Source organism: Thunnus thynnus, chromosome 17, assembly GCF_963924715.1.
Source record: "Thunnus thynnus chromosome 17, fThuThy2.1, whole genome shotgun sequence".
NCBI lineage: Eukaryota > Metazoa > Chordata > Actinopteri > Scombriformes > Scombridae > Thunnus > Thunnus thynnus.
In genome coordinates this window covers 16350605-16378432 of record NC_089533.1, presented here as the reverse complement: position 1 = coordinate 16378432, position 27828 = coordinate 16350605, and the positions used below count along the sequence as shown (strand labels likewise).

The 27828-nt window shown below is 40.8% G+C and overlaps 3 protein-coding genes across 4 annotated transcripts in view; 1 reads left to right on the top strand and 2 right to left on the bottom strand.

The window, feature by feature from the left end:
* Positions 1 to 1532: 1532 nt before the first annotated feature.
* On the bottom strand, positions 1533 to 15813 carry tecpr1b (tectonin beta-propeller repeat containing 1b). Of its 2 annotated transcripts, none has more exons than XM_067616274.1 (26): positions 13736 to 15813; positions 13358 to 13545; positions 11791 to 12023; positions 11514 to 11696; positions 11247 to 11369; positions 11034 to 11156; positions 10194 to 10368; positions 9836 to 9936; positions 9635 to 9736; positions 8547 to 8674; positions 7789 to 8399; positions 7362 to 7474; positions 7102 to 7257; positions 6732 to 6881; positions 6380 to 6537; positions 5970 to 6097; positions 5359 to 5452; positions 5150 to 5246; positions 4971 to 5050; positions 4816 to 4872; positions 4554 to 4728; positions 4209 to 4344; positions 3999 to 4091; positions 3781 to 3887; positions 3473 to 3592; positions 1533 to 2644 (listed from the first exon to the last, which is right to left on the bottom strand). In XM_067616274.1, exons 3-26 carry the CDS (start codon positions 12013 to 12015, stop codon positions 2504 to 2506), a joined length of 3576 nt encoding a protein of 1191 aa, XP_067472375.1. In that variant the 5' UTR covers positions 12016 to 12023; positions 13358 to 13545; positions 13736 to 15813; the 3' UTR covers positions 1533 to 2503. The 2 variants fall into 2 exon arrangements, with proteins under 2 accessions (XP_067472375.1, XP_067472374.1); XM_067616273.1 differs by having other exon boundaries at positions 13446 to 13545.
* Positions 15814 to 15990: 177 nt separating this feature from the next.
* Positions 15991 to 22184, top strand: bri3 (brain protein I3). Its single transcript, XM_067616277.1, has 3 exons — positions 15991 to 16563; positions 17921 to 18029; positions 20713 to 22184. Exons 1-3 carry the CDS (start codon positions 16419 to 16421, stop codon positions 20843 to 20845), a joined length of 387 nt encoding a protein of 128 aa, XP_067472378.1. The 5' UTR covers positions 15991 to 16418; the 3' UTR covers positions 20846 to 22184.
* A 143-nt stretch (positions 22185 to 22327) lies between these two features.
* baiap2l1b (BAR/IMD domain containing adaptor protein 2 like 1b) overlaps positions 22328 to 27828 on the bottom strand; it is a 30626-nt gene continuing 25125 nt past the window's right edge. Inside the window, exons 13-14 of the mRNA XM_067616275.1 lie at positions 23413 to 23459; positions 22328 to 23324 (exon numbers count right to left, since the gene is read on the bottom strand). Of these exons, the coding sequence (XP_067472376.1) occupies positions 23252 to 23324; positions 23413 to 23459 (120 nt within the window). The 3' untranslated portion in view covers positions 22328 to 23251. The remainder of the gene's footprint in view (positions 23325 to 23412; positions 23460 to 27828) is intronic.

Sequence of the window (27828 nt, the reverse complement as noted above, 5' to 3'; positions counted from 1 at the left end):
GATGAGAGAAAGTTTCTCTGTGCTCACTTTAAATCTCAGCATGATTTTGTTACATCACAACTATTTTGGAAGCCAATCATCTTCCAGTATACAGCTTACACAAGTGTGATTTGGAAATTTGAAGCCTCCAGTGCACAAACACTTAGAATGGACTTTACAGTGAAGTAGGAGACATCTTGTGTCCAGCAGTTTGAACTTTAGAAATTAAAAATATTTGCATATTCATAGATTCTGGATTTTTCCAATGAGGGAGAAGTTGATGCCATTTGAAGAAATTTTAGAAAGTTAATTGAATCTATTTTGTGGGCAATTTATTATTTGAAGGAGAGTACTTTTTAGATGCTTTAAAATGTGTGGAGGGGAGCTTTAATTCAGCTGGTACATGAGCGTCAAGTCTGCATTTAATTAAAAACAAACAATAGTATATAGATTGGTAATCTCTCCAAAAATATCACCAAATATTGCAACTACAGTTTTCATAATGAAACCTCATTCATTCATTCTTGCAGTAAATTAATTCAGTAAGTAACTTGTTAAATGCAGGTGAATTACTATCTGCTGTTAACCCACATACTCCAATAAACTATCAAATGGAACAAAATTCCAAAAGTCCAAATGTACTGTCAGACTCTGCATTTAAGTGATTTCAGTCCTGCCTTTCAAGTAGGACTGAATATGTCTCACTGGGAGGATGCAGGTCTAGATCACTCCCTGTCACCTGTAATGTTCCGCAAGGATTGGTTCTCAGCCCCATCCTGTTTACCCTCTCCATACTCCCCTTTGGACTTGTAACCAGCAGACATGGGATGTCTTCTCATTGCTATGCTGATGATACCCAGCTGTACATCAAAACTGCCCCAAGCCCTTCTGCACCCATGTCATGCCTCAGCACTTGTCTTAAGGAGATAAAGGTCTGGATGAGCACATACCTCATCTCACCTTTGATAGCCCTTTCCTCGTCAGTCACTAATCTGCTGACTTTTGGTGGCCATATAAGACATCTGTGCAAAACCTTTCTACCATCTCAAAAACATCTCTAAACTCCACCTCACTAACCCTGTCAGATGCAGAGAAACTTGTCCATGTCTTCATCTCCTCAAGACTGGACTACTGCAATGCGCTCTTCACAGGGATCCCTGGCAGGAGCATCGAGAAGCTCCAGTACATTCAGAACTGCCAGGATCCTGATGAGAATGCGAAAATACGAACATATAGCACCAATTCTGTTTTAATTGAACTGGCTCCCTGTCTCCTTCAGGATTGACCACAAAGTCCCGCTACTCACATACAAATCCATCAACAGAAATTCCTAACCATCTGAGGGCAGCACAAACCCTAGTCTCTTTTTATAAAAGGCCTAAAATCTTTCTATTCAGGAAGGCTTTTTCATCTCAACTCTTATTTTCTTTATGTTGTGTGTTCTATGTTATTAATACTGTAGCACTTTGAGTTTCACTATGAATGAAAAGTGTGGTACAAATTAAATGTATTATTATTAAATCTACTGTGAAATGATGTCAGAACATATCACAGTATTTTTAGACTTTTATTTCACATTTTAATGCCCTTGTAAGATGAATGTCCAGTCATGGTGACATTTGGACCTGCTGTTTCAACAGTAACGGTCATAGCAGTTATGTGGACGGACATAATACTAACAGGAAGAACTTCTTTATTGCAGGAGCCAAGAGGTATTATGTGGTGATGTATACTGAATTGCAGTTTTTTTTTATATATTTCCTCTGCAGCCACCTGTAATTGTAGAGCAATGTGTTTTCATATAGTATGAATATCTCAAATTTTGCCAGTCCTTTTGAAAAGGTCCTCAATATTAAGAAGGCTTTTTGTAGCAATATGGGCAAAAACACTCAATTGCAAACATATAATAGGCCCAAACATATGGAGAAACAAATTCAAACGAATGCATAAACCCATAATTGAAATCACATGCAAAAGAATGACAAGAAAATCAAACACAAAAACAAACAAAACAACAATATTCTAGAAACCAAGACAATTTAGGCTACAGTGGGATTGTGTGTAAGAAAACAAATTTGGTACCCAAGCCGCAGCCCTTTAGCAAAGTCCCACCCTCTTAGGTTTTCACAGGATATTGTATATATAAGAATAAATAAAAGCTATTGCTAGATCCCAAAAAATCCAGTAGTCAAAGCCTAGTAAGAGCAAACACATGCACTCACTTTTTAAAATCTTATACTACCAGACATCAAGATCCATTGTACGTTAATGCTCTTATGCTCCCTTTTTCTGTTTGTCATTACTGCATACTGACATGACTTCTGCCAGGGAAACAAGCCAGGGAGTAACATTCAGCCATCGATCAAGTGTCAAATCCAACCAAACAACAAAGTATAAACTCAATGGTATGATTGTGCATTCCCTTTACATGAAGGGATAAGGGCGTTCAGGAATGGGTCCGAGTAGACAAATATGGATCCAGGCACAGACAGAGCTGGGGCAGAGGAGAGGAGATGGGAGGGTGCTACACACCCACAGCGTTTCCGTTTGCTTGCTTCGGAGGCCGCGGGGGGAGTGGGCTGCGCGAGGAGCCAGCAGGCGGAGGGTGAGGGGCGCGAGGAGCCTCTGCTGAGTTCCCCCTCACACTGATGTGCTCCCATCCTCCCTGGAAGTCAAACATACATAAATGACTGTAAATACCTAAAAGTGACTGTTAGAAATACCCCTGCATTTGCAAATCTGGAGACATTCACAGCCTTAATGCACAGACGTTCTCATAACTATCTGCAAACAAAATTGCATGTAACTTGACCAGGCCACCAGTAGGGGCAGTTTTATTATTTATTTGCACTATTTTATGTCTAAAGGATACATCTGTTGATATTCGGAATTGTTCATATTGTTCATAATTGCACATACAGTACACCTTCCTGCCGGAAATACTCACTAAACCACTAAATGTGTATCAATCTGCACTGGAAAATAGTCCTCACCAACTACACTATTTACTCCTGTTTGAGTAACGTTTGCTAAAAACTGCAGTGCCCACCTGTTTTAGTTGATTATTTAGCCTTTTTAAAAAATGAAACTATGTATTTGTGAGCTGTTTTTAAAGATTTATGTCTTCAGCAGGAAGACAAGGAGAAATAGGCTTGAGGCTGAGAGCTAAAGGCTGGGTACAGAAGTTAGAAAGTTTTGAGAGACGGATTAACATGTTGCTGGTTTTGGTCTTTTAATGGGATTTGGTGACAAAAAGAATAAAATGAATAACACTAGACTTATCCTTTAACTATCCTTGAGAGCCAACAGTAAAAGAAAATATTATTTCACAATGTAGACATAAACAATATAGCTGTGTCCTATAATAATAATTTATAATACAAATAGGTCATACACAGGTCAACAAAACCACGTGTTCTTTGTTCTCTTTTTCCTTAACATTGTTGATGAAATGTGCATTGCAGGGCACATGACTTAATGATCAGGGACTCACCCCTATACCATAGTCCCAGGACTGGCCCTTGGGTTGCATGGGTCCCAACCCCAGCCTGTGGCAGACAGCTCCAGGAGTCTCAGCAGGGAAGCCTGGAACCCCGTCTGCTATGATCCACACCTGGAGAGAAGGAAGACATCACTGAGCCAAACACTAAATGGGTAAATCAGGTAACGCCATCCTCACTGTCATTTAGCTTTCAGAGATGATTACATTTTAATGTCTATGGTAAATACAGTCATCACAACTAATTTCCAGACCTCACTTCCTGTCAACACCACAGTATGGTAGGCTGTAGAAATACAGACCTGGTCCAGTGGTCCCACAGAAACCTTGGTGACGTTGTTAGAGATAAGTTCCCAGGCGGAGCCCTGAGGGTAGCTCGGGGTGAGACCCTGTCTGTACCACAGGTTACCTAAATGACACCACAGGAGTTTATTGCCATTTGAGTCATGGTGACCATTTTTAAAGGGTTTAAAGTCTTGTAACAATAATTTAAAAGAATATATGTGTCTATTCTACTCACTGTTTTCATCCACAGCAAAGACAGAGGTCCGACCCACAGACAGCTGCCTAAGGGTCTGCTTTGAAGGTGAAGGGATGTGGTACCAGCATTCCCCTGTAGAGGAACAATAACTCTTATATGGGTGCATAACAGATTTCAACATCTCGACTTTTTGTCTTACAGATATAATTCGTTGTAATATTATCTGTGAGTTTCACATCTTAAACTGACCTGCAGGATTTTGCTGGGACACAGATCCTCTGTAGAACACAGCTCCATCCTTGGCGATGGCCCACACCTGATTTGCTCCACCGATGGAGATGGACTTAAAGGGCTGGTCTGTGCCTACATGTAGCCAGGAGCTGCCCTGTGAGATCAGACACACTGGAGTTAGAGAGAAGTGTTGTTTTCAGCAATGATGTTTTCAGAGAAGAGCCAAATTAAATTAAAATAAAATTACTGTTGTTTTAACATTGCTCTTATCCTGCTGCACACACTGTAAGTCTCTCATACTTAAGAGCTAGAGGCAACTGTACATGTATGCTGTCAGAAAGTTTTTCAACAGGTGTTCCTCACCGCAGGGTTTTGGGGGCTGACTCCCAGCCGACACAGGACATCTCCCTTATCACTGAGGGCCCAGACGGGGACCTGCTCCATCTTGCTCTGGGCCAGGCATGGCATTAATGAGATGTCACTCAGAGGGATGGGTGGGACCTGCTGCCACAGACCTCTCAATGTGATCTTACACTTCCTGTATGCAGAACATATGATCATTGTGATGTTGTTAAAAAAACTGTGATTTACAAACTGCAGAAATGTATGAGAGTGTGCAGATTACCGTGTCCATCTTCTGCGACGAACAAAATCTTTCATGGTTTTGTGGCCATGAAATGTCCTGTAGGAAAGAGATAAGTCAAACGAATAGCACATATGTCTTTCTTATAATGTTTATTTGTCTTTGAGACAACACACTGACAAACAGTTGTTACATACACAGGGAAGTCTGCAGCGTACTGCCAGCCTTCTTTGTCTGTCCCTCCTGGGACATTGTAGTCCACAGCCCACTCTGACACCTGCAACACAGGTCAGAGTATTAAAGGGTGATGAAACAAGAAGTAAAATGTGTATAGTGCAGGGATTTTGGAGGTATTGATTCTTAAGATATCACCTACCCACGACCACTGAGGGGAGGGTGGGTGTGTGTTGCCTTTAGTGCACTCTTTCAATCCGCTCTCATCACTCCACATAGGGCGGTCGGTAGGAAGTCCTCTGGAGGAGTGAGCCAGAAATTCAATTCAAAGCATCAATAAATACACGTGCAAAAATCAAGAATAACTGCAAAAAACTTTATTAAACAGTGTAAAAGATGAGATGGTCCTACTTGTCAGAATATCCGGTCATAGGGTTCCATCTTTGATTCTCATACACATGTACACTCCTGACGTCGATCTGCTGGTGCAACTGAACTGCATCTCCTGCAACAAACAAACATGGACAAAAATGTAACATAGGCAAATGAACAGTTATATATTTGTGTATTTGTGAGTGTGTTTGTGTATGCAAGTCTCTACAGCTGCAACACATGAGAAAGTCTTGAAGCATGCTCAAGCAACCGCTCACCAAACTACAAGCTGTTAGCAAGAAGTGCACTGATTCTCTCTGCATGACTGCTAGTTAATTCTTGTAATAGAATGTGACAAAAATATGACATTAATGATCATTTATTATAATAGAATATTAATAAATATAATGATTTAATGTGTAAGTGATGCTTTCAAATAGTTTGTCAAAAGATGCTGAGCTTGAGAAGCTGTAACTAGCAAATAATTTGGTATGTTTACTTGTAATAATACATAAACTGAAAAAAGGACTGGGCCCTAGATTAAAAAAAAAAAAAAGTATTTCAAAGGTTTTGAATTTTCATTCTCGAGTGAACTATTCCTTTAAAGGTGTGGGGAACATATGGGTAGATGTCTACAGGGACATGTTTACCCGGGGTGGGCGGTTGCCCATAGTGCCCACTGTAGACCCAGGCGGTGCCATCCCACCCGATGCCCCACACCAGTCCCAGACTGTTAGACTCTACACAACACAGGTGACCCGGGACCTGCCGCCAGAACCTGCAGCACCATACAGCGGAAGCACTCATTGTTAGCCACAGTATTGTAAGCTCACATTTTAGCAGAGGAAGACAAAATGCCACCACATACACACAGTATGGAAGAGATAGCAACACAACAAATCCCCACTTTCGTCAGGCAGCACAGTGTGTTAGCATGTTTAGTAACATGTTAACTTGCGTGTACCAGAAGTAAGAAAATGTAGACACAAAGAAGTGATGAGAAACCACAGACCAAAACAGAAACATAAAGCAAAAAGACACCATTTGATATCAGTCTCACATGAGGTCACAGGCCAGTGTGTGTGCAGCGGCCTCCAGGGAGAAGGACGGCTCATGGACCATAATGTCTCCTTTTGAGGTTGTGGACCACAGGGCCTGTCTGGATGGGGGGCCTGTGATCCCTCGACACTCACAGCAACAGTCAGACAACAGGCTCAACTGAACACACAGCAAAAACCCAGAAACAAAAAGGAATGTGATCAGCAACAGATTTTCGCGAATAAATAATCAGTGAAAAGTAAAAAGATGACAAACTTTCAAAATCTGCTTAACACACTTTTCACTTTAATGTTTGCTGCATGCTCTGCTTGCTTTAAAATGTTTCTTTTTTGGTGTTACTGTGTAATTCTGACCCAGTCATTCATGTCCTTTTCAGTTTGTGCCGCCAGGACCAGAGGCCACCTCTCTTTGGTCCTTTGAGCTGTGTACACAGCAAAGGCATAGTGGCAGTCCCTGAGCACTGGAACCAGCGCCGTCACTTCATTTATAAACACATGAAGGTACTGAAACAAGGAGAACAAGAAAGAAAATGAAGAGAGAGAGTTGATGCACACTTTTGACAGGTCACATGGTTGTTCACAAGATAGTCACCTGTCCAGTTAATAAAATACATGATGTAATGTTAGCCTGTGAATCTGTTACTGTGCCCCATTTTAGTGTATTGAAAATCAAATTTGACCTTTGAGAATTTAAATGGCAATGACCGCAAACAGCTAAACCAACCTTTTTCTCATCATATTGTGTGTAGTAGACAAAGAAAATACTGTCCTTCCTGCCGTCAGACTTGGTGGACTGCTCCAGAGCGACGCCCACATCCACCCACCGCTGAGGCTTCCAGTCTCTCCACCAGCGCAGCGCACCTTTACGCACCCACACCGACTGATGAGGGAAAGAGAAAGGAGATGGGACCAAATATGTACAAATATGAGGCATGAAAATGCATCAAACAAGTGTCAAATAAAAGTAAAAACAATCAGTCTTACATTGCTCCTTTCCAGCGGTTTCTTGTTGATCTCCTCTCTGTGTTCCTGCTGCTGCTGCTCGCTCCAGGCTGCTGATTGGACGGGCGTCAGTGACAAAGAACTGGTGAGAGGACCTGACAGACAGACACACAAGTCAGACAGTCATACAGACAAACAACCATAGAAATAACACATACAGTGTGTCTATACACATGTAACAATTGAAACACACACATAGACAGACAATTTACAACATTCAAACAACACAGATATACAGATATAAACTGGTATTTTTCCATGAGGTGGTTACATTATTTTGTGTATCATCATTATATCAACTCACCTGCAGATTTTACTACCTTTTTTTTAATTTATCTAACTCGTGTTTTATAATATTTTGAGTAAATACTTAAATCTTGAAATCATTGCATAAGAGTTGTCTGTATACCTGTAGGACTGAGCCAGCTGATCTGTGAGTTCGCTTCTACATCGCAGCCTCCACCGGAGATCCAGGTCCAAACTGGCCCATCCTCTTCCCCAACACCCTGAGAGGTCTCCAGACCCAAGGCATAGGTGGCACCAGTGCTGCCATCGCCCGATGAGAGCCCCGCCGCCCGTGCACTTCGAGCTGCCTCTGTCCCCTCCAGATCCACGTTACTCCAGGGGACGCTGTGTCCCGTGGCTTCAGGGGTTGGGAGTATTGGGGCTAGTGAGGGCTCCTCAACCTCTTCCTGAGGTATCTCTGCGATGGACGGTTGGGGCGTGGAAATTTTTTCGCGGTCCGAGACCAGGCTGTTAATGAAACTGTCGCTGGCGGGGATGAAGGGCTTGGGGGCATCCTGTTGGGCGGTTAAGGGAGTGTCTTCTGTCTCCAGGGGAAGTGTAGGTGTGTCAGCTCCCCCTAAGGGGACTACAGCGGGGTCTGCTGCTTCCAGGATTGGGGTGTCATTAGTGCTGTTTTGCGGGTCAGTGGGGCCTACCTCCGAGTCCGAGTCAGTGCAGCTCAAAACTGAGCCTTGAGAGGCCTCTGTCAGCTGTCCACTAAACTCACAGTCATCCCTATTAAACAACACAGAGAGAATCAAAAATAGATGAAAACAGGTCAGAAATGATGGGAACAAAGATTACATTGCGAAACCATTTATACATCTCTATATAAAATATAATTTGTCAATTAAAAGATTCATCTCAATTATGTATACAGACCTGGGCGGGATAAGCTCTTTGCTATTGCCCCACTGGGCAGAAACAGGTATCCAGCCGTTCCCGCTTGGTTCAGATGGGGTCACACCCATTCTGAAATACAGGCCGCGGTCCTCGCCGACTGCCCAAACCTGACACAAAAAGAGAGAAGAAAAAAAAACTTAGAAAATAAAAAAGGTGAAACATAACGATCAGAGACACACACCTGTTGAACATCTCATTATTGAGCATCAGCATCACAAGAAGGAAATTCTGTTGCAAAATAAAAATGGATAAATACATGTCAAATAAAATAAAACATAACTTTTATTCACTCATCAAAGATACATCAAATGCACTAATAAGACACAGGCAACTGTTACTTTATAAGGTCATATACTGTAACCCTGGCACCTGCCACCTCACACAAGCCACATCCATAATTGCAGCCCTGAAATATGAAATATGGGATATGATGACGACGCCTTGGCCAGCTTCTAATTAGGGAGTCTCCCATATGTGAGGCCAGTGGGAATACAGTCTGGGGATATATAAGGCTGGTCTTGAGGTGCTGCTGCTGAGACATTGGCTGGAACGGCTGGCTATACTCGTGTTACAGGGCAGCCGTGGGTTAAGGACTTGAGGCTAGAGGTAGAAGGCCTGGGGGAGGGGGACAAGGGGTGAGAGACCGAAGGGGAGGAGGTGTGAGATGAGGGTTTGCAGTGCTAGCAAAGTCCTCAGCAGTGTGATACAGAGTGAAGCCCTCTCTGCCCTGACCCCAGCCCTGATCTGGCTCGTCCTGAAACCAGATCCAAAGTGAGGGTAAAGTGAATCGGTCAGAGGGAAAGCAGGCTTGGGTAAAAGCTAGTTACAGTAAGGTTTAAAGAAATCAAAAAGGGTGGAATGCTTAAGTAAAATGATATACTTAAGGATACATTAAGAATACATACATTGAAAATCTGTCATATCTTGACTTATGTAGTGACGTTACATAAACACAATTACAATGTAAAGTTGACTTTGCTGTTGTCCAGTAGACTCTTGCATTATACCTAAAAGGCGAAAATCATGTCAATCAATTATGATGAAATTTGCAAAAGAAGTCATTTAACCTGGTCATTGAGTCCTACATCCACCATCATCATCTCCCCTCCGATGCTGATCCATCCTGAGCCACAGGGGTTGTGGGAATTCACGCCGCGCCTGAACCACACCTGGATACACGTGCACACCAGTCAGAAGTCAAGATATTTTACCACCACAACGAAACACAGATATTCATGGTCTAGTACATGTGAAAAGTACTGACTCACCTTGTAGTCTTTAGTGACCACCCAGACCACACTGACTCCAACAGCCACATGAAGTGCTTCAACCCCCTTTCCTGGTGATTCCACCTCTTCCCATGATGTGCCTGATAGAGGAAGAAAACACTGTTCTGACACAACATCAAGTCAAATGCTCATCTAAGCAAACTTATGTGGTAGTTTAAGTTGTGTTTTCTAAAAGATGCTGCTCAAATTACATTTAAAATTAAACCATAACATTTGACTTTTGAAAAATAAGTGTTGCTGTTGTTTATCTACATAGGGTAGTACGTGTCTAGTCTGAAGAAGAGTTGAGGTGAGTGATTAGTTTGGGGGATAAATGTGAACTACAGTGGATGCTGACCAGTTGGGCTGTCCAGGCTGAGACCAGTACGGACCAGCAGGTTCCCATCCCAGAGTAAAGCCCACAGCAGGTCTCTGGGACCAACCGATATCTGAGCCACCTCCTTGGGCACTTCTACCTCCTCCCAGCTGGAGCCCTCTGGGACCCGAGGTTGGATGCCCTCCCTGAACCACACCTGGAGAGTAAAGATAAACTCATAAGACTGGACTTTGTAGGATATGGTATGACATGCTCCTTGGAATAAAATACAGCCATGATAAGATAAATCAAACAGGATTTACTTGGCTCAGAGAGATCTTGAAGTTTGACTCCATACGTTATATGATGTCATGCTGCCCCCATGTGGCCGAAAATGATAAGTGAACTGTTACTGCAGCGGCAGCCTGTTGCTACAGTATCCATGGAATGTTATATAATTCAAAAAGGGGTGCTTGAAATCAGGGTTTTGCACCTGAAACTTGTACAAAAGCCTATTTCCAAACATAACTTTTTCAATTATATAAACTGTTTCATAATCAACAGTGTGTTTGATTAAGACAGATGAGGCTTTATTAAAGACCAGGAGTTGTAAATGTATAAATCAAGTGTGCAACAATAGTGTAGAAGTCATTGAGGGGGGAAACACACGTTACTGTGAACAAATGTAGGATATATTCACTGACATAATTTCAGGAACTTTTACAATCATTCAATCTTTTTTTATCATTTATTGTTGTTGCAAATTCTCAAAACCAGAGTGGAGCATGAAATTCTTCACCTTAAATTGAAAAAAGATAAAGAAAATGAGGAAAAAGAGTAGGTGAACTTCACATGCTCCAACTATTGGTCAAGCAGACTGACCTGTCCTTGCTGGGACACACCCCAGAGGTAGGGGTACCTTCCAGACTGGTCACTCATCTCCCAGCCACCACAGCTGATGTCACAGAGCGGCAGCGGGGGTTTCCTGGGATTGTCCAAGGGGATCTGCAGAAGGACAGAAACTTGACTTGAGTCTTCAATCTAACTACTCTTCTCTGATAGTATTTGACAGGATATGAGTCTGAGTGTCCAAACCTTTGCCCAGGAGCCTTGTGCTATGTATCTTCTGTAGCGGATCCAACGCCTACGACGAACACAAGAGTTCCACTTCTTATCTGGGGAGAAGTTAGCCGGGAAGTCGACTGCATATTCCCAGCCCTGAAGAGAAACAGAGTGGGCACAGTATGACTAAAAATATATATTTCATCAATCAAAATTTGAAAAATAGCAGAAACAGAAAGAACGACAGCTATAAAGAAATAGAGAGTGTGTGTGTTCATAATGGCATATGTCGGTTCTCACCCCAGTCTGGCTGGGTTCTCCTCCACAGCTCTGATCCACATACCAGTCTCCTTCCCACTCCCAGCTGCGGGAGGGCAGCTCGAAGCTGTGGAGCGGTTGGGGATTCATCCCGGTCACGTCGCTCCACGGCCAGCGGTCGGTGGGCAGCAGCGTGTCAGTAAAGCCATCCACTGGATTCCATCTCTGAAAACATACACATACAGAGAAACAGCACTTAAGCATATCCCACACACAGCTGTCTACACTTTAAGTGTGACAACATACAGCTTAGGCCGACCTGGTTTTCATAGGTCTCTTCCCTGTAGCGGATAGGGGTCTCGTGGGGCATCATGTTGAGGTATACATGGTGGTCACAGCCGATGCCCCAGCAGCGCCCCTTCCCCGCAGTGACGCGCTTGAGCTCTAGAAGCATGTCGTCGGTGCGCTCCCATCGCTGGCAGGCTGTGGAAACACTGTACACCCTGCCGTACACATCCACGGCCCACAGCAGCGTGATGGGCATGGTGGCCCCTGAGCAGAGACACGAAGATAGATCTCATCCATTCAAGCTGCTTAGTATATTTTGACTGTGTACTTCAGCCTTATTGATATTCTGAGGAGGTAAGGCCAGAAGTGAAGACTACATTTGCATGAAGATTCATCCTTGAACAGTGACCGCTAAGACTAGGGTGATGAAATTTCTTTGGTTACACTCAGGATTCAGAATTTTAATTTTATTTTCAGAAGTCCGCCACTAAACTGAGAAGGAGAATTAAGTCTGAGTTTATTGTGACTTTATTTTCAGGTTTCTAACTTTATTCTTAAAACATTCTTCTCAAATTCTTCAAATTCAAGTTCTCAAAGATCAAAAGATTAAAGGATGGGTTCACAATTTTTCAAGTTGTCTAATGGTCAGGTGCCTATATGAACACTGAAACTGTTTTTGCTTATTGTAATCATTCCTCCTGTTCATACTGGCTGTTAGATCCCTTCCTAATGCACTTTCAATGTAAATAATGGGGGACAAAATCCTTCATTCCTTGTTTTGTGTAAAAATGTATTCCAAAGTTCATCTGAAGCTTATATAAGGTTTAAGCAGTCTTTATTAGTCAAGTTGATATCTTCCAAAGTAATAGTCATCATAATAATAGTGCAAAATCTCCTCTTGTTGTTACTGTCCTTCTGCTGCAGGGAAACAAACAGAGGTAATTTTGTACTAAAAAGACTGCAACTTTGACAGATATCCACTTGGCTAACTAACTCAGACTGACGAAGCCTCCCTCATATTAGCTTCAGATAAACTTTTGAATACACTTTTGTGCAAAACAAGGACTGTTTGTCCCCCATCTCTTACATTGAAAGTGCATTAGGAAAGGATCTTTAAACGGCCAGTATGAACAGGAGGAATAATCACAGCCAACAAAAACTGTTTCATGTTTAAAATGAGCGCCCGAATATTGTTTCAAGACAGACTTGAAAAATTGTGAACCTGTTCTTCAACGTTAGAATAAAAAAGTGACAGGACGGTTTTAATTTGAAATCTCTGACCGGAAGTTGTATTTTCATTCTGGCTGGCTGACTTGACACTTGCTTTATCGACTGATACTAATCCGCTATAGTACCTACTGCCTGACAGCCCCTATGCCTCGGCTGCTGCTATCCATCCAAACAGGCCTTTATTCGGCTCTTCTTATTATCTCACTTAATGTGCAATGGATCCAAACCATTGAATGAATGAAGCATGAACTTCATCCTTTAAAACAAATAGGCTGAACCAGTGGCTGTAAATAAAGAGTGAGAAGACCGTGGAGTCATATCACATTACATAGTTGTTGTGAGACTGCAGTATTGTAGAGTAAACTTACCCTGCAGGCTGCAGATGAGCTTTACGCGCACACAGGCGCAACAGTAAAGCCTGGATGGAAAACACTGAGGGCTCCGACACCAGCCTACCTGAATATTGGTATCCGATCCGCGGTTGTCAAGGGAGTATCAACAGACGCGTCATGACATCAGGCGCAACAGCCGATACCTGTCATCTCGGAGGCCCATGCTATAGTAGGACACATTCAAAATCAAAATCAAATAACCACAGAGGAGGTTGCTGTGTATGCGATGCGGCGTGATGACACAGATAGCTGATATGGACTACGCAAAGTCGGCTATAAGCTGTTTACATGTCCAGGAGGCAGGCAGCACGCAGCTTTCCCTCTGAGATATTCAAAAGCATTGCAATTACTTACATATAAGGCTCTGTCGCGAGCAACACCTTTGGATTGAAAAAGTCATTCATACACATTCCCACTGTGGTAATTAATTCCCATTCTGGGGCAGAGGAATGCTCTGTCCAACTCCAGGTCCGCAACAGGAAATGGAGGAAGAGTCGCTCTGATTGGTCGAAACTCGGCAGGAGTGCGGGATCTCTCTCGCCTATTGGTCAAACACGGGAGACCACTGACATTTCTTTCCCCCAATGGCCGCGCATATTTCAATAATTAATTCAGCGCCAGATGAATTATTGAAGCGCAAGGTTGGTTTTACTTGTTAGGAACATTTCATCACAAACCAGGAAATGTGTTTAAAGCAGGAATAGTCCGAGCTGCTGCTCCTGCACAGACACAGCCTGGCAACAGCGATGAAAAAGATGGAAATAAGTTGTCAAAGTGGTGCACAGATACTTGGAGCAGAATTTATTGTCAACTTTCCTAAATAGCTTGTTGTTTGGTAAAGCAACAACGAGCACCTTGGATAGCTCCCTCATCCCCGGGGGTCCCAGGATCAGCACCCTGGACAGCGGTGATGGTGCAGAATGTTTTGAAATGATCCACCTGAGCTGCAGGAGGATGCTCTAGATCAAAGGTGGCCAACCATGTGCCAGGAAGAACCAACAGTCTGCAGGATTGCATTGCAGCCATCACCTCAGCAGGTGATGTCACTGATGAGATCCTGGTGTTTGGATGGAATAAAAACCTGTAGACTGTTGGCACATGCCCACCTCTAGACAGACTAATCTATTGGCAGTGGTGGAAGAAGTATTCAGATCCTTTTTTAAAGTATAAGTATAAAAATGTAAAAATACTCCATTACAATTAAAAGCCCTGTATTTAAAAGTTTACTCTAAATTACCTTACAGTAGTAAAAGTACAGACTTATCATTGGCAATGAGTACTGCAGAAAATGGCTCTCATGAGTGTTATATTATTAGACTGTTAATATTGATGCAGCCGCGCATAAGTATAATTTTACTGCTGGAGCTAATTTTAACTTTAAGTTTAATACAGTGGTTCCCAACCTAGGGTTCGAGTCCCCTGCAAAGGGTCAAAAGATAAATCTGTGGGGTCCTGAAATAATCAATGGGGTAAGAAAGAAAATACAAAGTTCTGCTCCATACATTTGTATTCATTTTTGGACTTTTCTCTAATCTTCACTTTTTTCTTTTTTTTTTTGAAAAAACAAAACAAAACAAACAACAAAAACGCTTCTTTAAGCTTCAGACACTTATTTAAAGCTAAAACATCTGATAAGTTTAGAGGTGAGATCTCTTTGGTGGAAATGCAAACAAACCCTATAACCTACATCTGACAAGTGGCCCCAGTGTTTTAGGTTAGAAATCAGTGGTTTAACACTACACAATGCATTGTATTTAATATAGCTTATCATATGTTTTTGTCATGTAAAATATGAATCAAAAAAGTAACTTGTAACTTTTCCCATCAAATAAATGTAGTAGAATAAAAAGTACAATACCTTCCACTGAAATATTGTAGACATATAAAGTATCACAAAATGGAACTTAAAAATACTTTTTACAAGTACTAGTACCATTTTCACCAAAACTTCACATCTTAATATTCTTTTATATCAGTTTCAATTCATCATATAGCCATGTTGTGCTCCAGAAGACTTCAGGTGCTGTAGATGGAGGCACAGTAATCTGAGCCACTGCTGGAATAAAACACAAGAGAAGAAAGTGGTTCCATCAACATTAAACATGTGCAAGAAACTCATGAATAAATGACATGTTTTTCAATAGCTTCAGAGTGTTAAAGGGTCATTTTCATCTCTAAAATATTTGTTTTACTTCAACTAACACATTTACTTCTTTATTTTTCATTTTAACATCTAATTATGGCCTGGCCCTAATAATAATAATAATAATAATAATAATAATAATAATAATAACAATAATAATAGAATTAGAATAAAAGTATTTTCCTTGTTTTGTAATTTTTCGCATAATTTTGTTTTTCTGGGTATTTTATTATCCATAGATACGATCCCTTTGCCGGTTTTATACTACTTTTGATTGTCTGGGTTCCATTATCAGGAGATATTCACGTTTTTTAAATATCATATTGACATTTTATTCACTCACACACTTCGGCTCTGCAGTGCACTGCATGCAGCATTACAGCCTTTTATTTCCATGAACTGTCTCTTTAAGAAGCCTTTCTGTGCGCAGAGGCGCTACAGCAGCTCATCACATGATTCTTCTCTTGTGACAATCCAGACAGAAAGGAAAAGCCTTTCTGAGTTCCAGCTGAGTTATAAGGTGCTGTGATGACAGATCACTGTTGTTCTGGTACCAAAGGACCAACCGCAAGGAGGGAAATGGAGTTAAGTTAACCATTACCAGACTGACTCAGATCATTCCTGTCTTTGAAGCGGACATTTGGTAAATATTTGGGGTTGTTGCGCCGCCAGGGACAAAGTTGGCGCATGGAGAGGGACGAAGTTTCATTTTTGCGCAGCGTCTTTTCTTTATTTTCTTTGTTTTTGTCGCCACTGCGTGTCAACCAACGTCGCACGGCTTTTCGGGCAACAAAGGAGAAGTAGCCCGAGTGCAGTTTTGACCCTTTCTATCGCTGGCGCATTAAGTTGAAGGCAGAGAACGAGACAAGTTGAGGACGCATTACGTCGGGAGAGATGGTGGACAGCAAACCTCTTCTTCAGGACAGACCACCCGCCTACAACACCGTCCCCGGGGCGTATGAATACGGCCCGCAGCAGCACAGCTATGGGGCCATCCCCCCTCCGGCCCCGCCGCCCTACCCCTACCCCGATGGCCCAGGCAAGTAGCTCGGTTAATGTCGCACACTTCCAACACGGTCCTCACGTTTGCCAGAAAGTAAAGTACCCAGACTGGAAGAGAGGGGTCACTCCTGCACACTTCCGTCTTCGTTTAAAACAAAGCTTGTTGCTCGCTTTGTTTTGACTCAGAGTCTGGGAACGACATATAGTGTTTTTTTTTTAGAGGTGTCCGAGATTTAATGTACAAATATGGAGAAAGAGTAGCAAATACTTTTGTTGATCTGATGCTTCTGTTGCGCAAGCGCAGTATGGCGATCGCGACGTCTGTTATTATATTATTCTACAGACCAATGTCTTTGCATAAACTAGAAAACATTCGCCTTTCAAGGACAGTTCTCCATAACTGCTGACAGTCATAATCTGAATGTTGTATAAAGGGTGCCATAAATGCATCAAGGAAGTTACGCCGTTCTAAAATTAAGCATTTTTTTTTTTATAATTTCCTGGCAATCTTCTATAATTTCCTGTTTGCATTCTCTGAAAAGGAAACTGTTGCTGTAAAGGAATAAACATTGTAAACGGTGTAGGTAGACACAAGTACAAATCAGAGGTATTTATCTGGCAGAAGGTGCGTTGACAAACGGGGCATGCAAGTGTGGTTATGGTATCAAAGTTCACTGACTCACATAGATATCACTCTAGATGTACACGTGCTAAAAAGTCAATATGGTTTGAGTGTGTCAGTGAAATTAACCACTGAAGCACCAACCCTCCAACATTCACCTCTGATTGTGTCATGACCTATTTTCTGACTTTCTCCAGCCAACTGATATTAATCAGATGTAATTATTGAAGTCTTAGAGCTGTTTTATTATTCCTTGTAACCATAATAATCCCAGTCTCTTTTAGCCCAATTAATCATGTTATCCTGAATGTTCAGGAGCAGAAAAACACAAAGTACATTCCCACAAAGACTTTCTATTACTGCATTAGCACTCTATAACATGACATTTGCACAAACTATACCAATAGACCAATTCCAGATCATACTGGACTAACACTCAATTTAACTTGACTTTGAAATGGCAAATACCAACCGGTATGATTGTCACTAACTTTTGTTCTATCGGTGCTTAATTAAGTTTATTAGTACATTGTGCTCTGGAACTTCCCACTTCAGTACTATCTGTGTTACTGTGCCTGTTCACAGTGACCCTCTGATTGTGAATATGCGTCACTGCTGAGTGTGCACGGCCCCTCTAAAGCAATCACATTTACACTGATATTCACTTGGGTTAAAATTAAAAATGAAAACATGATATGGTGATCTCTTTAATGGTTTAAAATGATATAATTATTTACAGTACATGTTCACACTCATTTCCTTTCAACCACAGGGTACCCCTCAGCCCAAATGGCCCCAGCTGTATCCCAGCAGCCCTACGGTGGAACTTACACCATCATCCAACCGTCTGTAGTGGTGGTGGGAGGCTGCCCTGCCTGCAGGTGAGTACACACATATACACTTTATCATAGTAGTGACTGCATGTTGTTTAAGTGTCCTACTTTTGTAAGAACACTGATAAACATGCGCAGTTACAGTTCATACAAGAATAAATAGAACATGAGGTACAATGTTCACAATTATACACCGAGGATAAAGACAGTAAAGCACCAGTTCACTTAATTTGTCCACTGATGAAGACCATTCACTGCCAACGAGTGAGGTCTCTCTTTCATCACGTGGGTAACATGAGTGTCCCATGCTCACTGTGACTAAGCTGGTTTCTTAGCTTAGATCCTTTTGAAGCTGCCATCATCTGTTTCTGTCTGTGTTTCTTTATTTTTATTTATATATTTATACTATCTATATGTGTATGTTCATTGCTCCTATTATATGTGTATTCTGTCAGGGCTACAGTGTGAACCAAAGTTAAGAGGATGTGACTCTCAGTTTTAGAAAAAAAAAGTTTTACATTGGTTTCACTATGTCTGAGTCAACATCCTGTCAGTCGGATGATTTCAGCCTCAAACATGTGACGGGGCTGGTCAGGCCACACAGGGCCAAAGGTGACTGCAGGACACAATTCAAATGGAAATCAGACGTGCTCTTGTGCACTGGTTGAATTTGAATAATGAGATATATTTCCAGGAAGTTAAGGAACCAGGTGTGTAGGTTTATGATGTGCTCATTGTCGCATATTGAGCAATTACCCTGCAAGTGCAGATCTGGTGGTTTTACTTGAACTGAAAGTTAACGTGGTTATTTATGTGCTTGGTAACTGTCTTTTATAGTTACATAGTTACAAATACGGCTGCAACTAATGATTATTTTCACTATCGATTCATTTGCTCATTATTTTCTCAATGAATCGTCTTGTTTATAAAATATCAGCAAAGAGTGAAAAATCCCTGTTTAGATTTCTTAGAGTTCATGGCGACATCTTCAAATGTCTTGTGTTGTCTCATCAACTGTCCAAAATTGAAAGATATTCAGTTTACAATCATGAATGACACAGAAGAGCTTGAAATCCTAACATTTGAAAAGCTGCAATCAGCAAATCTTTAGCGTTTTTGCTTAAAAAGTGACTAAAATGATCATTCAATTATCAAAACAGATTAATGTACTGTTGATTAACTTACTAATTGTTGCAGCTCTACTTACAAAAAAAGGGGAACACCTCAGTCTTAAACGGGGGTTGTAGTGTAGACTGATAGAGCTGCAGTGAAGACCTGGGTATTTTCTATTAATACAGCATGAAAATCAGCAGTATCAATATTTATTAAGCAGTTGGTGATGGCACACTTTTAGAAATGGATGCAAAGCAGTACTGATACACATTCATCTTATATATAAGCATCATCCACAGTCACATTGACTAAGACACTGGTGTTTCTTTAATTCTTTTTTTCTTACCTGGCTTTAGTTGCTCCACAAATCTTTTTTAATGATCTCATGTTTCTAAAAGTGCAGTGTTGCATGTTTACTATATGTAAAACTTTCAGCAGAGTTGGAAGAGGCCGGCACAGTTTTTAGAAGGCATTTGCATTATGATCATGTTGCCTGTGTCAAAAGAAGTAAGTTCCTGGCACCAGTGTACAAAAAAGTTGTGCAAATGCAAACACACGAGGAGGCACAGCAGCACCTAGAGTGGTTCGAATATTCATTTATTATAAATGTTAATGGGGTTCATCCAGTTCGTCACTGAAGCACAATCTAATATTATCAGTGTAATTAAGGCACATTATTTAATCTATCATCTAATTATACATTGCTCTGTCACACCCTTTCATAGCATTATCAGTAAGTGTTTTCCAAAGCGGCTTTTCATTTCTCATCTCTCACTGAGGTCGAGGTTGATATGTTGCCGGGCCTCCAGCAGATTTACTGGCCTCGCTGGTCGGCATGGTGCAGTCATGAGACCACGGTTAGCACTTTGTTTACCGTGACTCTGGATTAAAGCTGCTCAAGCTCACAGCCTTCAAGACAAATTGCTTCATGTTTTGATGAGTCGGTTATTTTTATCATCAGATATTTGTCACACAGGGCAAAAAACTTTCTAGGTTGTACTTCCCTTTTCTCTTAAGACATTTTAATCTTTTTGCAGTGGAATTTAAAATGCAGCATAAGCCAAATGCTGAGCTACCTTTATATCTCACATACCGATGCTGAAATCAAGAATTTGTAAAAAGAACTTCAAGTACCGTGGGACTGGGGGAGAGTGGCAACTATCTGACTGCTTTTATCTTGTTGGTTCTTTGTTTCTGTCTTTAGGATGATTAAAGGATAACTGTTGAGATTTTTAAAGATTTCTGTCTGTCTCTGGCCTCTGCAGTGAGTCTATGGGAAAATAGCACATTTTTACGCTCCTCAGCCAAAGCTGATTTTGAATGGGACAAGTGAAGACATTGCAAATTGAACTTTTTGTTCTTTTTAGAATGAGGTCAGACTCACACTGAGCAGTACCTTCCTGATGGTTGATTAGTGTGAAATGTCAGGATATGGTTCAGATTGAAGACAACAGAGACAGACTGCAGATAAACATTCAGTAAACTGTTGGTAGGATTGTGTGATCACTGACAGCTAAACAGGCACAAAACCGAAAATTAAAAATCCTACATCAGTATGTCTGTTCAATGTTACCTACTTATCCTTTTTGGTGTGTGTGTGTGTGTGTGTGTGTTGCAGAGTTGGTGTCCTGGAGGATGACTTCACTTGTCTGGGGATCTTGTGTGCCATCTTCTTTTTCCCGCTTGGTATCCTCTTCTGCTTCGCACTGCGTCAGAGAAGATGTCCCAACTGTGGCGCCACCTTCGGCTAGAGGGACCAAACCACAGCTCATGCACACGCTTGTGCTCCCCATGCACACACACACACACACACACACACACACACACACATACACAAACACAAACACACACACACACACAAAATCCAGAATTTTTGTGTCTTTCATTTTGTTATCTTCTCTTAATATTGCACATTGCTGTTGCCATTCTGTTGTGTACAACAAATGATCAAGATGATATTACTATGAATTATGATACGAGTTTTTATTAGAGGCACGTGTAAAAAAAAAAAATAAAATAAATTTTAAAAAAAATCAATTTTCATCTGCTAGTTTAGGATATATTCTAGCATATGTTAGTGTCCAGCTGTTGTCAGTGCCTTCACTACATGCTGAGTGATCATCAGAGATTCCATCAGTCATTTCTTCTGTAGATTTTTAGCTCAGTTATCTGAGGATCTGAGCAGATTCCCTCATGTTTTGTCAAGCCAGAATTAACCGAGGCATCTTTTTTTTTTTTTGTCTTTGCTGGCACATTGCGTACATATTTTGGGTTAACATTGTACTTAGTAACATTGTACTCATCACAGCATCTGTGTAAATCACTGATATATTAGCTTTTTAAGGAAATGCATCCCTATTTTGAAATGTTTTGTTCTTTTTTTTGGCTCAGTGTGAATGGAATATGACATGGAATAACACAACCAGTTTAAGAAGATGTGTAAAGATCCTTGGATGTAAACTGTCCCAGCTGAAACAACGGACTTCTGTTTGACAGAAAGCCTGCAGCATTTTGTTTATTTTTGTTGGTATTATTTCTAGGGGCCATATTTGCACTGACCGTTTGTTTGATGATTATTCTGCTAGGTTGTGTTTTTCCAGGGCCAATGCAGACCTCAGGTACATACAATCTGAAATGCCCTCGACTTTACAACCTCAATCACTGTTTGACTAAGGACTTCTACTTTAAGAGGACTCTTGTATTGAAGCGTGGACTTCTCCTTCAACGAGTGTCGCTTCAAGGACGCATGCTGAGAGTGAAAGCCTCAGAAATCTCTCAATAATGTGTATAATCTCTGGATTTTTATCTTAGTACGCTACTGTGTGACAAGTCGCCCAGCCCCATTCCTCCCAGCCAGACAATCAATCGAGAATGTCTATGTCCCTGTTTCTGCAGTATCTCCATGTCTTCGTCTTCCATCACAGCAAGATGTTATATAATTGTCCGCGGCAGAAGAAAAAAAAGAGATATAAGTGGGTGGGAGGGATTTTAAAACGTCTTGCTTTAGAAAACACACTACGCACGCTCTTATGATTGAGGTTCTTACTTTTTATATATGAGTTACTGTAATTAAAAATGAATGCTACTCAAGTTTGACTGTGTGCTTGATTTGACTTTTCTCCATGTAATACATTGACAGTCGAAGTGATTCTTCACATAGATTAATGCATAATAAGGACATCAAAATGACACTGTTGAGATTAATTGTGCATGATAAGAAATTAAACAGCAAATTGAAGAAATAAATCTTTATTTTTCATACAGCAAATTGAATTCTATTAAGGGTGTAATGAGGGTCAAAGACCAAAAAAAATATAGACACTGCGGGCTTAAAATGCCATGTAGCGGAAATGATTGCACGGTCTATGTGAAGATGAGGTGATTGTCACAACTCATGTCCACAATTTGAAGAAAGCAACAGGTAAATGATATTTTTACAGTAGGTATGTATGTGTCATTAAGGCAAAGTCCTGTCTCTGTAATATAACTCTACAAAAGACAATATTTATAACATCTGTTGCATAAATGTGACAAAAAGGTTTTATGGATAAAGATCACTTGTGTTCCTTTTTGGATGCATCGCTTTAAATCATCTGCAATTGTCTCTGTTCACAGCAACGGCCGGCAACATCATTTTAATCAGTATCGACACTGAGTAGCAACATTTTCATAAGGACTTGAAGGTGAAATGTTGGGGTCCTCAACAATACATTCTTCTACTGTCCTATGGCAACAGAAAAGATTTCTAACAGTCATTTTGACGACAAAAAAGCAACATCAACAGCATAAATACATTGCAATATTTTCTCTGACCATTTTTATTCATCTCTTTCTCAAGTGCAGGTAAGAATGTGGTCATTTAAATATCACCACTACAAACAGACAGAAAATAGACATAGAAAATATATATCTTAAATATATGAGCATCTGTTCTGTAAATAAAATGGTCCCAAAATACTTCCACATGAGAGTTTACAGCTCTAAGGTGGATCCCAGCTTCAAATGGCATTTTTTCCAAGTTTTTTCTAATTCCATCCAGACCCGGAGAAGCTGCTGAACAGTAGAGGCAGGGGGCTGAGCTGCATCGCCTGGGTAGATAACACAGGAGGGATGACAAGGGATTGTGGGGATCTAGGGTGGGTGGAAATATGGACAGATCAGATGACCGGTGCAGAGCGGTCGTTGGTGACGGTTGGACGTAGTCTGACTGTGGCGAATGGGTTCCCTCCCCTGTGAAAACACAGCAGAGATGAGCGGTGAGTGCATGTCTGAGCGAGAGAAAGACAGATCATCGTATTCATGTTCTTAAGCGACTTACGCGAGGTAAGCGGGCGGAGGTCTTGAGATGCCATTAGGCTGGTTTGTCTGAGGAGAAAACACAGATACATCATCACCTCTGAGTCACAAGGCCAACACTCAACTGTAATACAATATGTTGCACAGTACATAACCATGACACATTTGCACTATGAATACCTCAATCACCACACACACACACACACACACTTTAGGCTGCTGAAGGATTGGACACAGCGTGGGAAAGATCAACAAGCTGTGTCACATCACGAGACAGTGTGTGGAATCTCAACCTTCTGGAAATGCGAGTCTCAATCGACTGTATGAGTTTTCCTATGATGAGGCAGAGTCAGTGCTACTGTATCTGAACACAGACACGATGTGCAGGACAGAGTTTAGCACTGAGGATGTCAATATTGTCTCCTGAATTTAATAGTTGTTTTTTTTCCCGGAGAAATACAATTTTAATCGTATAAGTGGTTTTACATATTTTAGCAGAACTAAACCTATTAGAAACGTGTACAGCATTTATTACCTTACAGTCCTACTCCACTCAAAAATGTGTTTTTCTTCTCGTTCCTATAGTTGGATGTTTGAGTTTCACTGTGCGGAATGATGTATGTGCAGAGTTTAACACCAGAGGGCTGTTTTCACATTCATCTGCTGAGGGAGGAAAGTTTCTCTGTGCTCATCAAAAAGGTTAAAGGTGTTTAAGGCGTGTCCCTACGAGTATGATTTGTGACATCACAACTAGTTTGAAACCAATCCTGGCCCATTATTCAACTTACACAAGTGTGATGTGGAAACCTTAGAAAAAAAAACAAGAATTTGGACATTCATAGATTCTGGAATTTTTAGAAGGATAGATGTGATTTTAAGGATTTTCACAACAATAACAAGAAACATAGCAGACACTAATTATTATTCAAAGTAGAGTATTTTATATAAAACATGTCTGGAGGAGAACTTTAAAATGTACCCACAATCTAGACACCAAATGAAATGGGAAAAAGAGCATGTGACCCGCCACACTTCAAATTATCCTAACCATGTGTACTTTTTAGGACTTGGTTACACCTTTGTGATTTACAACTTTTAGATGTATAAGAGAGACATCAAAAGTGAATGCAAAGTGGGGAACTTAGCAAATTTACCTGTAGCCCAAATTGCACAAACATAAACATACAGACACACATACACACCCAAGACAAGCCAGAGTATTTCCATTAAATCAACTGAGTGTGGAATTCCTTCGAAAAATATCTATCATCCTGTCTGTGAAACACAGCAAAAATCTTAAATGTATGTAAAATAATAATATAAATCTGTCCAAAGTCGCTCCCTATTTACTATATAGTACACTAAATGTCCACCATTTTATTTAATGGTTTGAATTCTGAGTGTGAAATTTCTGCACTATATAGTGCCCTCCAAAATCTCCACAATTTAACGAAAGAAATAATGTTCATGGCATGTACACTACTTTCTGCTATCAATCCAACATTGCAATGCATAGCATTTAATAGATGTGAGAATTAGTCATGTGACACTGGATTTGTGAATGAAAATGCAGAGTGACAATAACAATGAAGACACTTAATAGTGAGCAGTAAAATGAATAAGTGAATAAGTAATAAGTTAAATAGGGAGTGATTTCAGTATTGTAAACTGTAACCAGTTTGTCAGTATACGTGCTTAACATACAGTAGATCTTCCGGGCAGCTGGGCCTGTTTTCTAGCAGCCAACCTGCAATACTGTGTAGAATCCACAAGAGGTCAGGAGTGGATAGAGTGACTGCTGTTGCTGTCAACAGTATTTCAGCTTTGCCCACAGCACAAGTCACTGTGACCACTGGTATTTTCCCACAGGCCCCAGACAGTTTCACATCTGTCTCCCTTCTACAGATGTTTACATTACAAATCACATAGCAATAATCATGATTGGCATGTTTCTTTATTCACATGCACTCCAAATAACATTCACTGTCTCTCTACTTTTGACTGCAGTTTAACATATAGTGGCGTGCAGTTAACATGCTAACTCACAGCTCAATCAGGGAACCAAGAATTTCTTCATCTCTATCTGTTTTGCTCTATTAAACTTTGAGTATTGACAGACAGGAGTGTTTTCTTCCTTTATCACTGACACGCAACTTAAAAGGTCAAAAAAAACACCTCTGTCCCTTTAACTTTCTTTGTTGAACTCAATCTCACAGATAAGTTTCTCTCTCTGTCAGTCACTCCTTCATCCTCTAAATATCTTAATTCCTTGTAAGTCCTTATCTGTTCCTCAACACAAAACACCAAACCAGTGAGGGTACATTTTTTGTCATGGTGACAGTACATTCCAGGGTAACCCCTCCTCCACCAGCCCCCAGGAAAGCTCTCTTCTTTCCTCTCCCTCCGTGGACCCAACCTCCCTCTTCTACACACTTCTCGCTTACTTCTATTAGTGCAGACGAACCTCACACTTTTGCACTTGCCAATATTTATCCGGAGCTAATTACCTGAAGATCACATGAACTGATGCAGCACGTTTAGATTACAAAATAATGGTCATGAAAGTTGCTCACTAACAAAACACACAAGCACAAAAATGTGCTCACACCAACACACAACCTCAGCCACCCTCTCATACACTGAGCTAAACATAAACCAGAGTATTAGTCTACTGTAACAGTGCAGAACTTTTTTCCCATGAGCGGGTCTTGGATTTATATATATATATGTGTGTGTGTTTAAAATAGAATTCGAAGGTTTGTGAGTCACAAGGAATGAATGGAGGGTAAACTTCCCTGTAAGTAACCCCTATTTACCTTGGAAATAGAGCGAGGGACAGAGAGAAAGAGACAGCATGAGAGGTATGCTAAGTAAGACGGGTAGACAAGTGTTCAGATGTGGAGATAAACAGACAAACAATGACAACATAAAATGAAAGAATGAAGAGACAGCGACAAACAGGGAAGGTTGGTATCAGGTTCACCCAGGGTAGAATTCCAATCTAACACCAAGTCAGTGGTGGAGAGATGCAGGCCGGATGTAGACCGACAGGCCTGACAGCGGAGAGCACACGCGCGCACACACACACACACGCACACGCACACACAAGAATGCTAATCGTTGTCTGCTTGTGGGTGTGGACCAAATTAGTTGTAAATAATAAATACTGTAGAGGCAAGAAAGAGAAAAGTATCTCTCTTTGCTATCTGACCGTGGAATCTCTTATCTGAGTCAAACATCACAGCCTACCAGAATAGCCACATTGGCTGTGAGTGTGGGTTTGTGTTTTGTTTTTGTATCTGCACTCTTTTGGTTGTCAGCGTCTCCGTCTACATCTTCCATGTATATACTTATATAAGGTTGGAAGGGTGCAAGAATGAACACATTTTACATAAAGTAAAGATCTTAAGGACAAAGTTGAAAACATGAGACTTGATTTAACTTGCAAAACAGTGATTTATGGCACGTTTTACATAATCATCCGATACATCAGTTCCAGTCTGTATATGTTAAAGATCCCCTCCAGACATGTTTTAAAATTTATATAAAATACTCTACTTTGAATAATTATGTGTGTCTGATATGGTTTTTCCACGAGTTTCCACAAAGTTAAATTATCTTGTTAAAATCCTTAAAATGACATCTACTTCTTCTCCCTCATTAAAAATTCGAGATTCTATAAATATGCAAATATATTTCATTTCAGAAGTTTAACTGTTGGATACAAGATGTCTCATACTTCACTGAGCAGTCTATTCTCAGAGTTTGTGCTCTGGCGGTTTCAGGTTTCCACATCACACTTGTATAAGTTAAATATTGGACCGTGATTGGATTCTAAACTGTGATGTCACATATGGGCCCGCCCCTTAAAATTGGATTTCCAGTGAACACAGAGAAACTTTCCACTTTCAGCGGACGAATGTGAAAACAGCCTTCTAGTGTCAAACTCGGCACATACATCATTCTGCACAGTGAAACTCTAACATTCAAATGTAGGAATAAGAAGAAAAACATATTTTTGAGTGGAGGGGGACTTTAAGATTACAGTGAACTTCAGGAAATTAATGTAAATGAATGGTATGTATGGTCTAGGACCTAAATCTTCCATCTGTTAGAGATGAGTAAGACTTGAATGACTGTACTTGTGAGTGTATATGATGTAGCCACTTTCACAACTTGTGTCTGGACACTAGACAAGCAGTGTCATTATGATGTAATGAAGAGAATGTGTAGGTGATCGTGCAGACAGTACAGATCCATTTGACCCTGACCTACCGCAACACATTCACATTTACCCAGCACAGCCTGGGGAGCTGCAAAAAGCTTTCGCAGAGGAAACCGCAACCATGGCTGATGCTTTGCATGGAATGCAAATAGAAGAACATTCGTAAAGTAAACTACAGCAATGTTGGCATGAGAGACGCTTGCAATAAGAATA

What these genes read in the sequence shown, in the direction of transcription:
- tecpr1b (XM_067616274.1), bottom strand. Translation starts at nt 12,015, where the DNA reads ATGCCCATCACGCTGCTGTGGGCCGTGGATGTGTACGGCAGGGTGTAC. An exon ending in GAGAACCCAGCCAGACTGGG is followed by an intron (nt 11,370 to 11,513) that starts GTGAGAACCGAC and finishes GTTTCTCTTCAG; the next exon opens with GGCTGGGAATATGCAGTCGA. An exon ending in AACCGCTGGAAAGGAGCAAT is followed by an intron (nt 7,258 to 7,361) that starts GTAAGACTGATT and finishes TTCCCTCATCAG; the next exon opens with TCGGTGTGGGTGCGTAAAGG.
- bri3 (XM_067616277.1), top strand. Translation starts at nt 16,419, where the DNA reads ATGGTGGACAGCAAACCTCTTCTTCAGGACAGACCACCCGCCTACAAC. An exon ending in CCCCTACCCCGATGGCCCAG is followed by an intron (nt 16,564 to 17,920) that starts GCAAGTAGCTCG and finishes TTTCAACCACAG; the next exon opens with GGTACCCCTCAGCCCAAATG. An exon ending in GGAGGCTGCCCTGCCTGCAG is followed by an intron (nt 18,030 to 20,712) that starts GTGAGTACACAC and finishes TGTGTGTTGCAG; the next exon opens with AGTTGGTGTCCTGGAGGATG.